This window comes from Microcaecilia unicolor, chromosome 12 (assembly GCF_901765095.1).
Source record: "Microcaecilia unicolor chromosome 12, aMicUni1.1, whole genome shotgun sequence".
In the NCBI taxonomy this organism is placed as follows: Eukaryota; Metazoa; Chordata; class Amphibia; order Gymnophiona; family Siphonopidae; genus Microcaecilia; species Microcaecilia unicolor.
Genome location: NC_044042.1, coordinates 88,761,175 through 88,773,823, shown reverse-complemented (window position 1 = coordinate 88,773,823; position 12,649 = coordinate 88,761,175). Strand labels below are relative to the sequence as shown.

Genomic DNA, 12,649 nt, shown 5'->3' with positions numbered 1-12,649 from the left:
GGTGTCCTGGCATGTCAGGGGGACCAGTGTACTACAAATGCTGGCTCCTCCCATGACCAAATGCCTTGGATTTCGCCGGGTTTGAGATGGCCGGCATTTTTTTTTTCCATTATCGCTGAAAAACAAAACCAGCGATCTCAACCCGGCAAACTCTGGCATTTGGCCAGGCCAAACCGTATTATCGAAAGAAAAGATGGCCGGCCATCTTTTTCTATAATACGGTTATGGCCAGCTGTTGCGTTGCCGCCAAAATAGATCGCCGGCGATTGTTTATCGTTTATTCATTTTACTATACCGTTTCAAATTGTGGTTACAAAACAAAAACAGTTTACATGTTAAAATAGAATGATAATAAAGCATAAATAAAAATGGGAAAAAAAATAGAATGAAAAAAAAAAGAACTCCATCGAACAGATAGGAAAGCAAAACTAAAACAACCATACTAAAACAACCATTCTTAAAAGATAAAAACCAATTCTTACTGAACAGCCATTCATAAACAAGTACATAAATAACATACAAGTACATAACATATAATTGTTCTGCATATTTAATACAACCTACCAACTAATGCCTTTTATTGCAGATTATCTTCAAACGTATCCTGAAATAAGTATGTTTTCAATAATTTTCAAAATTGAATGTAGGACTCCTCCAGTCTAAGGTGTTTTGGAAGACAATTCCAAAGAGAAGGGGCAAGAAAAAAGAAAGCTGAATTTCTAGTAGACTCCCATCTGGCCTTCTGTGGCGATGGGATAATCAATCTATTATCTGTGAGTGAACGAAGTGTTCGCCTAGGTGAATAAGGCAAAACAAGATTTGATAGATACGATGGAATTAGTAAATATTTCGCCGGCGCCGTTCGATTATGCCCCTCCACATTATGTTACATCGCTGATTTGCTGCTGGCAGCCTGCACGAGAAAGCAGGCGAGCGGCGGGGGTGGAGAGAGGAAGGAGAAGAATACTGCACCAGATGGGGAGGGGGACGGGCGCTCATGGCAGCATCCCTTCATGATCGGCACCCAGGCCGCACTCCCCCACCATCCCGCCCTTAGTATGCCACTTCACCAGCACCACTGTGCTTTACATTAAAGTAGGTTCAGGGAGGACCGCGGGGCCCCTGGGAGTGCAAGGCCCTGTGCGGTCACCCCGTCACCCTTGCCTAAGACCGGCCCTGAAAGTGTATTTCATGTGCTGCAGTGAAAGCAGGATCTCAGTAGCCAGCAAAGTCAATTTTCCAAGTGTTGCAGTGAAAATAGGGACTCAGTAGCAAATCCAAACAGAGGTAGGTCTGCCCTTCCAGTGGATCAGATGTCAGAAAAGTGTAAAAAAAAAAGCCACGATGATGTAACCTTGAGGTGTGTCAGATATGTCAGATGGTCGGATTAGTGAAGGTTGGATAATCAAGACTAAACTGCACCTTCAGAAACAGATCGGGGTAGATTCAAGAAAGTGTGCCAAAAGTTAGGCATATAAGCGCTTAGTGCCAATTCTGTAAAGGCACTTGCACACGGAATTGCCATTATAGAATACAGTATAAGTTGGCATTTGTTTGCGCCTAACTTTAGGAGCAAGCAGTAACGCCATGCTGGTACAGATGGTTGTACCTGAAGTTGGTAGTTGCGTGTGTAAAGCCATAGCGTTTTTCAGCTTACGCACAACTGTGGGACATAACCCTAACCTGCCTATGTGCACGCAAAATATTGAGGCGCTAAGCTAGTAGAACAGCACCTACAAATTAGTGCCAGCGCCAATTAACACCACGTAAGGGCTATTATTGGTACATAATGCCATTTGGTGCTTAATTTAAAAATTAAGGGGTCCTTTAGTAAGCTATATTAACCACTAACATGCGCCTAACACAGCAAAAAATGGACTACAGTGGGACATGCTAAACCACTCCACAATATTTTTTGCATTTTTTGAGGGAAGTGTCACGGGTGGAGAGTCGGGTGTTACTGTGTTAACCAGTTAACACATCTACATTACAATGCGCTAACTGGTTAGTGCATGGACAATGCAGGAGCTCTTACCGCCTACAAAACAGGTGATGGTAAGTGCTGTCGCAGTCATGTTTAAATAGCCGCACCTTTATGGCATAAAGCATAGTGTCTATAATGAATTCTTTACTAGATGGGCAGCTCTGGTCCTGCTTTCCTCACTTCTTTCCATGTTTCTATGTTGCTCCCCAGTTCACTGTGACTCAGTAGGAGCAGATACGATAGTAAAGAAGACAATGCTGCAGAAGATCATCATTGAAAGAACCTCTAGTAGTTGTAAGGATGGAAGGACATAGGGCAGTGGTTCCCAAACCTGGTCCTGGAGGCACCCCAGCCAGTCAGGTTTTCAGAATACCACTGCATGCAGGTCTATCTCATGAATATTCATTGTGGGTATTCTGACAACTTGACTGTCTGGGGTGCTTTCAGGACCAGGTTTGGGAACCACTGATATGGCGCATGGAAATGACTCATGCACGAGTGCGCTAAGTCCACTTTTCAGCTCAGCTTTGTGAAAGGACCTCTAAGCTGGGTGCACAACTGGCACTTTTCTGTAACTTTCAATAAAGGTCAAGGATGGAGCTGGGGAAGTGTTATGTGGGTGCCAGCAATATTCAGTGCTAGCACCTGTATAAGTAACCAGTCATAAAAAGCAGTCCTAGCTATGCAGGTGCTGGAACTGAATATGCGAACACCTACTTCATTTGTGGTACCAACCAGCATGGTTCAATTCCCCCCCCCCCCCCCCCACACACACACACACAAGTAAACACCACCCCCCTGACAACTAAAGACCCCCCTGCCACCCCACCAGTCATAATAGGTCCTCCTCCTCCCAGCCTACCTGAACTCACTGGTAGTCAAGTGGGGCGATGAGGGCAGGAACGAACCCCACTCATCAGTGGCCTCTCCCCAAGTAAAGAAGGAAAGTCTACCTAGGTGGATGGACAGCAGAATCCCACGTAATCAATAAAGTATGAGGGAAAGTGGGAAATGGACCAATGACTTTGGACACTGGAACAGCTGAGTCATATATGGGAAATATTTTATTACAGACTCAACACAGATCTATGTTTCGGCCACAGGCCTGCCTCAGGAGTCTTAGCTGTCAGCACTCTGATACGCGCGGTTGCGTGTCTACATTGCAAGACTTTCTAAAGGTCTTTCTTAAGACCATTTTTGTTTTTCACTTGAGAAAGTTGACTTACTTTGTCAAATACACCATCAAGACTCCTGAGGCAGGCCTGTGGCCGAAACACAGATCCTTGTCAAGTCTGTAATAAAATGTTTCCCATATATGACTCGGCTGTCTCGGTGTCCAAAGTCATTGGTCCATTTCCCACTTTCCCTCATACTCTCCCCAAGTAAGCAATAGTTATAACACTCACACATAACAGCTGTAGAAATAATCAACTGATAGGTAAAAGAATAAACAGGATGATATTAAAGCGATTTAAGTGATCAGGGGAGGCACTTACCCGGACAATGTGTCAGGCTTCTTCCCTGGAAGCACTGGGTTTGTGAGCCCTTGTACCACTACCGTGGAGCGGCAGTGGCAGGCAAGGTCATCTTCAAAGCAGAGACGAGGCAAGGCTGGACTGGAACCCCGGACTGGAGTTCTGCATTGGAATACATAGGACTGGAACGCACCGGACGGGTGCGCACTGGACTGGAACCCACTGGACTGGTACACACTGGAGTGGAGCCCACTGGACTGGAACACACGGGACCGGAACCCGCTGGACAGGAACACACTGGACCTAGGCTTCACCTACGCTTAGCCACTGTCCCCCAAGGGTTGAGCCTTCAGGTTCGGGCAGCCAGTAGGGCTTACAGGAAAACCGGAACTGGAACTAGCAAGCAGGAACAACAGGAATCAGGATACAGAAGTGCCCCCATGCACCTAGGCGAAAGCAAGGCAGACAGGCAGGGAATGTCCGGGTTCTGGCAATAGTCAGGTCTGGCCACAGGCAGAGAATATCCGGGTTCAGGCAGTAGTCGGGTCAGGCAGAAAGTATTGGGGTTCAGGCCGCAGGCAGAGAGTAGTCAGACACAGGCAATAGTCAGGTCAAGTAGCAAGTCTATGACTGGAGCTCCAGTAGCAAGGAGTACTGGCAGCGGACAGGACTAGGGCTGAAGCTCCAGAAGCAAAGGAAAACACACACGGGAAAACCAGAAAGCTAAACACAAGAAAACTAGTAAAGCTGTACACAAGCTAACAAGAAAGCTATGCCCAAGCTAACTAGTCACACTCTAGGAACTCACACTAAGCAAAACACAGGAGAACCAATAAAGCTGTACACAAGCTAACAAGCAAAGCTATGCCCAAGCTAACTAGTCACACGCTAGGAACTCACACAACACAACACACAGGAGAACTAGTAAAGCTGTACACAAGCCAACAAGAAAAGCTATGCCCAAGCTACTAGTAACAAGCTAGAAACTCACACTGAACTGAACAAGGTAGCAGTGCACAGAGCACTCTAACATACCAGGGACCTTAGACGATGCAAAGGCTGCAGTCTCTAAGTGATTAATAAAGCCCTTCAACACCTGAGGAGCAGTTGCAGCCATCAGTAAGCAACTACGGAGGCTGTCCAGGCACAAACAAGAGAGACAAGTCCGGCAGCCTGGAAGAACCGGACCGGACCGGGCTAAAGTCTGGAACGGGTAGGAAGACAAACTATGGCAACCACTGGCTCTGGCCACCAGCGGGTGAGAGGAGCTCAAACCAAGGAGCAGGCAGAGCACACACAGAACATAGAGAGACTTAGAATACCTAGGTGCAGCACAGAGGAGCAAACAGAGCCAGGCTGGAGGCAGAGGTAGAGCTAACTCAGGCAGCACCCCCAGGTGCAGTAGAGTGCATTAATTAGAGCCATGCTGGAAGCAGCCAGCACACAGAAGGAAAACTACTCCAGAAAGAATAGGCAGAAGCCAGCTTAGAAGCTGACCTCCAGAAATAAGGTAAGTCTGAGGGTGGACACGGCCACAGATGTGACACAATGCCATTGAATATCGGCACTCATTAGCCATGTCCTACATAGGCAGCTCAGGGGTGGAGCCAGGAGTAATGCCAGAATAGCTCTAGAATGCAAGTCTGCCGCTAGAGGTTGCAGCAGCCATTTTTACCACAGAGCTGCTAGAGGCAGGTGTGAGTGGGGTTCTGTCCACAGCATCTCACTGGGCCACCATGGATTTCAGTTAGGCCTGGATGGGCTATTCTGACTAGGGGAGGGAGTGGGAGGGGGGTCTTGTCAGGGTTGGGAGGAGGGTCTCTAGTTGTTGGTGGAATGGGAAGAGGGGCCCTTAGTTGTTGGAGGGGTGGGGGAGGGTGTTTATTTGTTGGGAAGTAGGAGGAAGGACAAGGGCGCAGGACTTATGCAGGTTCCAGCCGATATTCAGCCAACACCCTCATAAGTATCTTTTGTGAGTCGCAGGTAAATACTGACCGGAACTCACATAAGGGCTAGCAGCCTGACACAGTCCTGTCAGCTGCTGATATTCAATGCCGGCACCCAGACATGGCCCAGTATTAAATATTGGGACCTAATTCTGTCAGTGACACCACTGCTAGCTGAATGTTTCATCTTTGCAAATGAGTTTTTTATAACTGGTTTTGATCAGATTCAAAGATTCTTAATTAAGGTGTTCGCTGGCCTATTTTCATATTAAAACAAGAAATAACTATATGCCAAAAATGACGTTTAAGTGACCACTGTCCTGGCACTGATTTGGAATTGCTTGTGGAGTGTAAAACAGCAGCACCTGGTTTGTTAAAGCTGCCTGTGCACTGAAGAGAGTTTGACACAGGTTCACAGTAATAGATTATTCACAGCCACCTGGTACATGACACAATTTATGTCCATGCTTTCATGAATACTAGAATACTAACTCTACAAAGGGTGACACTTAATCAGTGCACTGCCACACCTAATCTCTGAATTGAGAAAGGACATCAGAGTAAGCTTGGGACAAGTACAGAGGATCTCCGAGGGAGAGGAAGGGAGGGCAGACTGGATGGGCCAGAGGCCAATATTCAGACGGAGGGAGTTAGCTGGACTAACTCCCGCGGTCAGCGCTAAAACAGGATATTCAATGCTGGGTCATTTCCAGTGACCGGCATTGAATATCCAGTTTACTTTTGGCTGGTTTGACTTTGACTGACCAAGCTGATATTCAGCACTGGCCAGTCACAGAGGGGCATAATTGAAAGGGACGCCCAAGTTTTGCTGAGGACGTCCTCACAAAACGTCCCGGCGAAGGGGCGGGGAAACCCGTATTATCAAAACAAGATGGGCGTCCATCTTTCGTTTCGATAATATGGTCGGGGACACCCAAATCTTGACATTTAAGTCGTCCTACAGCCCCACTAATCCACTTCACCAACCCATTCAGTTATGAAAGCCCACCTTCTATAAATACCCTAATAAATTCCTTCCTTCTTCTTTCTTCCCTTAATTAATCTCTACACAATACTAACTATACTTGATATACTGGAATAACTATGTTAACAATACTATGTAAGCCACTTTGAGCCTGCAAATAGGTGGGATAAGGTGGGATACAAATGCAATAAATAATAATAATAATAGTCCCTAGACTTGGTCGTTTCTGATTTTTGGCGATAATGGAAACTAAGGACGCCAATCTCAGAAATGACCAAATGCAAGCCCTTTGGTCGTGGGAAGATCCAGCATTCATAGTGCACTGGTTCCCCTGACGTGCCAGGATACCAACCGGGCACCCTATGGGGCACTGCAGTGGACTTCAGAAATTGCTCCCAGGTACATAGCTCCCTTACCTTGTGTGCTGAGCCCCCCAAACCCCACTACCCACAACTGTACACCACTACCATAGCCCTTACAGGTGAAGGGGGGCACCTAGATGTGGGTACAGTGGGTTTCTGGTGGGTTTTGGAGGGCTCACATTTACTACCACAAGTGTAACAGGTAGGGGGGATGGGCCTGGGTCCACCTGCCTGAAGTGCACTGCGCCCACTAAAACTGCTCCAGGGACCTGCATACTGCTGCGATGGACCGGAGTAAGACATTTGAGGCTGGCATAGAGGCTAGCACAAAATATTTGTAAAGTTCTTTTTTGAGGATGGGAGGGGGTTATTGACCACTGGGGGAGTAAGGGGAGGTCATCCCCAATTCCCTCCGGTGGTCATCTGGTCAGTTTGGGCACCTTTTTGTGCCTTGGTCATAAGAAAAACAGGACCAAGTAAAGTCGTCCAAGTGTTCGTCAGGGACGCTGGGTTTTTTTCCATTATGTGTCGAGGACGCCCATGTCTTAGGCACACCCAAGTCCCGCCTTCGCTACGCCTCCTACATGACCCCGTGAACTTTGGTTGTCCCCGCGACAGAAAGCACTTGGGGACACCCAAAATCGGCTTTCAATTATGCCGATTTGGGCGACCCTGTGAGAAGGACTCCCATCTTCTGATTTGTGTCAAAAGATGGGCTTCCTTCTCTTTCGAAAATAAGCCTGATAGTCAAACCGGCCAAAGATAGGGCTGCCTTGCATGCAGCCAAATATGGCTGCTAAAGTTAAGCTGTGATGTGTCGAAAATCGGTGGATAGTCATTTATATCGCCCAATATAACTGGCTATCCACTAGCTGCTAACTGGCAATATTCAGCGGGGTATGGCTGGCCATGCCCTGGTAAATGTCGGCGGATAGCCAGCTATATGGTATTTAACTGGCCAGGTGCCAATTCTGGCCTGTTAAATGCCTTTGAGTATCGGGGGTGATAGTCTTTATCTGCCTTCATTTTACTCTGTTTCTATGTAAGTTAAAATAGAATTATGACATCACATGTGTGTGTGTGTTTTGTGTGTGTTCCATGCCATATTGTTTGAAATTCATATCTGAAAGCCCTCCAACCTAAATTCCCTAACATTTTTAAAGTAAAGTTTCTTAAAGATGAGAGCTGTTCATGTGGTCTGCTAGTTTGTAATTGAATTGAGTTGAATTGAAATTAGACTTATATTCCACAAGTATCTACCTAGATAGTCCAATATGAACTATAAAAGATTATCCAGATGAAATACTTGGAAGAGTACGGTTCCAGATGTAGTTACCGTATTACTTAAGATACTTATTAAACAAATGGTTTTTTTTTTTATTTTTAGAAGTCTTTATTGAACATGAAGTTAACAATACAACAGCAGAATGAACATATAGGTAGCTGCAACAAGAACATTCATTTACCCGCACTACAAGTACAAGGAAGCTTAAACTCAACCACCTTATAAAAACATTATGTAATAACCTCAATAAGGCCCATAAATTTCTCATAGTTAGTTTCTAACTTAATATGTTGGTAATGAGTTCCAAATTAGAGCTGCTTGATATGGATCGACCATTATTGTGGGTTATGAATCCGTTTGTAACAATCTTGCTTCGCTGATGGAAAGAAAGTGTAGGTTTTTCAGTGATCCGAGAAAATGATGTCATAGATACACAAAGTAAAGGAGATGCACCATGTACTATCCCAAAAATCAGACCCCCTGATATTCAAAACTATTTAACCTGTCAGGAACAGCACCTGGTGGTAAAATGGCACTTAACCAGCAATCCGGCGATATCCAGCGTGGGAAAACCAGCTATCCCATGCTAGGGGCATAGCTACGTGGGACCACGGGGGCATGGGCCCCCACAGATTACGCCCTGGCCCCCTCTACATTTGATCCCCCCCCCCCCCCGCCGCCGGCACCCACCCCCTGCCTCCGCATCAGGTACCTTGTTTGCTGGCGGGGGTCCCCAAACCCCGCCAGCCGGAGTCTTCTTCAGCGTCGGTCGACTCCGGCGCCTTCGTTGTTTGATCATCTGTTTCTGACGCCTTACGTCCTGCACTGTGCATGTAGCCCCATGCAGGATGTAAGGTGTCAGAAACAGATGATCACACAACGAGGGCGCCGGAGTTGACCAGCACTGAAGAAGACTCTTCGGCTGGTGGGGACTGGGGACCCCCACCAGCAAACAAGGTACCTGATGCTGCGGTGGGGTGGGGGGTGGGCAGGCGGTGGTGTTGGGGGGAGAGGTTTGCGGTTGCTGCGGCGGGGGGGGTCATTGGCTACGCCCCTGTCCCATGCTGAACATTTCTGGTTAGCGGCTTGGAGATAACTATCACGCAATATAGCTGGCTATCCCCAAATATTCACCGCATAACTGGCTATTGTAAGCAGCCACATCGGGCCACGTAAATAGTAACATAGAGGGGGGCATAATCAAACGGCACCGGCGAAATTGATCGCCGGCGATCTATTTTGGCGGCGCCACAACAGCTGGCCGGAACTGTATTATCGAAAAAGATGGCCGGCCAACTTTTGTTTCGATAATACGGTTGGGGCCGGCCAAATGCCACAGATCGCCGGTTTGAGATGGCCGACTTTGTTTTTCAGCGATAATGGAAACTGGAACCGGCCATCTCAAACCCGGCCAAATCCAAGGCATTTGGCCGTGGGAGGGGCTAGCATTCGTAGTGCACTGGTACTTCTGGATGTTTAGATCTTGTTGATCAGTTATGTTATGACTTACTTGTTCAGGAGTGCTGTATTTTGTGATACTGTTTTGAGAAATGTTCAAGAAAGACTTCATACAAATGAAAAACGTCCCTGCCTTGCATTTTCCCTTGATGGCCGTCCCTGACGTGCACTTCCCTTAGTAGCCATCTTTCTCTTAATGGCCGTCTTTCTTTCTCTCCAAAAGTGCACTTCTCTTAATGGCCGTCTTTCTTTCTCTCCGAAAGTGCACTGCTCTTAATGGCCGTCTTTCTCCCTGACGGAGAGTGATGTAACCACTTAGCCACAGCTCCACTTACTTGGGTGTCCCTCCCTTTTGATTATACCCCTCCAGGTCTCTCTCAGCCACTCACAGACAGCTTAACGCACTGTGATTGGCTGAGAGAGACCTGAAGGGGTATAATCAAAAGAGAGGGACAGCCAAGTAAGTGGAGCTGTGGCCAAGTGGTTACATCATGGCTCTTGCAGAGGTGGCTGGTTCAAATCCCACTGTTACTACTAAAAAATCTGTGAGCAAAAGCTGTTTTGATTTCCCTGTTTGGGGAGAAAGCCGGCCAGTAAGAGAAGTGCACTTTCGGAGAGAAAGACAAACGACGGCTATCAAGAGAAAGATGGCTATTAAGGGAAGTGCACGTCAGGGACGGCCATCAAAGGAAAATGAACGGTAGGGACTTTTTAAATTTTTATGAAGTCTTTCTTGAACATTTCTCAAAACAGTATCACAAAATACAGCACTCCAGAACAAGTAAGTCATAACATAACTGATCAGCAAGATCCTTGTTTTTTTACGAGCTGGCCGACTGGCTTCCCCTCCTAGGAAGGAAATGTTTTAAAGGTTTTTTTTTGGGTGGGAGGGGGTTGGTGACCACTGGAGGAGTATGGGGAGGTCATCCCCGATTCCTTCCAGTGGTCATCTGGTCAGTTTGGGCATCTTTTTGAGACTTGGTCGTGAAAATAAATAGACCTAGTAAAACCGGCCAAATGCTCGTCATCGCCGGTTTTCTTTTTTCCATTATCAGCTGAAGCCAGCCATCTCGTAAGCACGCCCACATCCCGCCTTCACTACCCTGCCGACACGCCCCCTTGAAGTTTAGCCGCCTCCGCGACGGAATGCCGGTGAGTGTGTCCAAAAATCGGCTTTTGATTATACCGATTTGGCCGGTTTTAGGAGATGGCCGGCCATCTCTCGATTTGTGTCGGAAGATGGCCGGCTATCACTTTCGAAAATAAGCTGGATAGTAACATAGTAGATGACGGCAGAAAAAGACCTGCACCGTCCATCCAGTCTGCGCAACAAGACAAACTCATATGTGCTAGTTTTTGTGTATATCTTACCTTGATTGTAACTGTCATTTTCAGGGCACAGACCGTACAAATCTGCCCAGCACTATCCCCACCTCCCACCACCGGCTCTGGCACAGACCATATAAGTCTGGCCAGCACTATCCCCACCTCCCAACCACCAGCCCCGCCTCCCAATCTCTTTGGATGGTTTAAACTTAACCGGCTATCTCAGAATATTAACAGCTGGTTAAATTAAACCAGCTAAAAATAAACCGGATATTCAGTGCCGGTCACTGGAAACTGCCCGGTATTGAATAGCTGGGCTGACCACTGACCATGGGAGTTAGCCAGACTCCCTCCCATGGTCTAAATATCAGCCCCGCTGTGCAAAGCTTCAATGTCATGGAAGCATCTGTAGGTAACCAGTGAAGGTTTCTCAGAGGAGGAGTAACTCTTATCAAAATTTTGCAACTGTTGTCTCAAATAAAATCTTTTCTGACTATGTGATTATTGCTGGACTGACTTAGGCCTCCTAATATAGCTGAGCTCAAGATTTGTTTTTTGGTGTTTCTTTTTTTTTCTTTCAGATCCAGAAGATGTGGGCTGCAGCTTACCCCAGCACAATGTAAGTGTCACATTTGGTCCCATAACCCCTCTTCTGGGTACCCATCAGATATAGAGATCTCACACTGACGCAGGTCCCTGCCCCCTTGAGCCAATGATTTGATTTGATTTACTGACTAAATATACCGCTTAGCACAATAGTATCAAAGTGGTTTACAACATAAAATATAAAACATTTTACAAAAAAAAAACCAGAATATACAATGAAACTTCAACTAAAATTAACCAAACAGTAAAATTCTCCCAAACTTTGCTTAAACAGCCAAATCATCAGTGCTTTTCTAAAAGTTAAATAACTGGGAATACTCTGTAACTTACAAGGTAAATAGTTCCACTGAAAAGGACCCATATCATTAAAAACTCTACTCCTAGTAGTTGTCAATTTCACTATGGGACTCATTTTCAAAACACAGACTTACAAAGTTCCATAGTTTAATATATAACTTTTTAAGTCTAAGTGCTTTGAAAATGCAAGGTAGTTGAATTTATTTTTGCTGAGATGAACCTAGACTTCGCATTGGAATATAATGCTTTAATAGAAAAATAAACTGGGGCATTCAGTTATGAAAATCCACCTCTATAACTGTCCTAATCATTCCCTTCCTTCTTCTCTCTTCCCTACTTAATCTCTGCACAATACTAACTGTATCTGATATCTTGGAATGACATTGTTAACAAAACTATGTAGGCCACATTGAGCCTGCAAATAGGTGGGAAAATGTGGGATACAAATGCAATAAAATAAATAAAAAGCCTTATAGACCATACAAAGTAGCATAATTGGAATTCTTGAATCAATTGAAAGCCAGTGCAACTCAGAAAGAAAAGGAATAATGTGATCAAACTTTTTCCTTCCTGTAATTAGTCATGATGCAGGATTCTGAACCAACTGCAGTCGTTTCAAACAGCATTTCATCAGACCAGAATGTAAAGAATTGCAGTAGTCTAAACAACTCATAATCAAAGCATGGACCACTTTCACCAGATTTGTTAAAGAAAGAAATGGTGTCAATTGATGTATCATTTTAAGATGATAAAATTAAATATGAAGCACAGCCCTGACCTGCAGTGAAAATTTCTGTGTTCGATTGATTGAACAGCATGTGTAGTTATTTTCTCCTTCAGAGACAGTTCACTTTCCTGAACAATACGATGCCACAGTAATGGTTGATTGTTCCAGGTACATGAGCATTGGGCATTGCCGTTTTGG

The 12,649-nt window shown here is 45.7% G+C and overlaps 1 protein-coding gene across 3 annotated transcripts in view; it reads left to right on the top strand.

Moving 5' to 3' along the window:
* SLC37A2 (solute carrier family 37 member 2) overlaps positions 1 to 12,649 on the top strand; it is a 142,072-nt gene that overhangs the window by 86,337 nt on the left and 43,086 nt on the right. For all 3 annotated transcript variants that reach the window (XM_030221762.1, XM_030221760.1, XM_030221759.1), the window contains exon 8: positions 11,403 to 11,440. In XM_030221762.1, the coding sequence (XP_030077622.1) occupies positions 11,403 to 11,440 (38 nt within the window). The remainder of the gene's footprint in view (positions 1 to 11,402; positions 11,441 to 12,649) is intronic.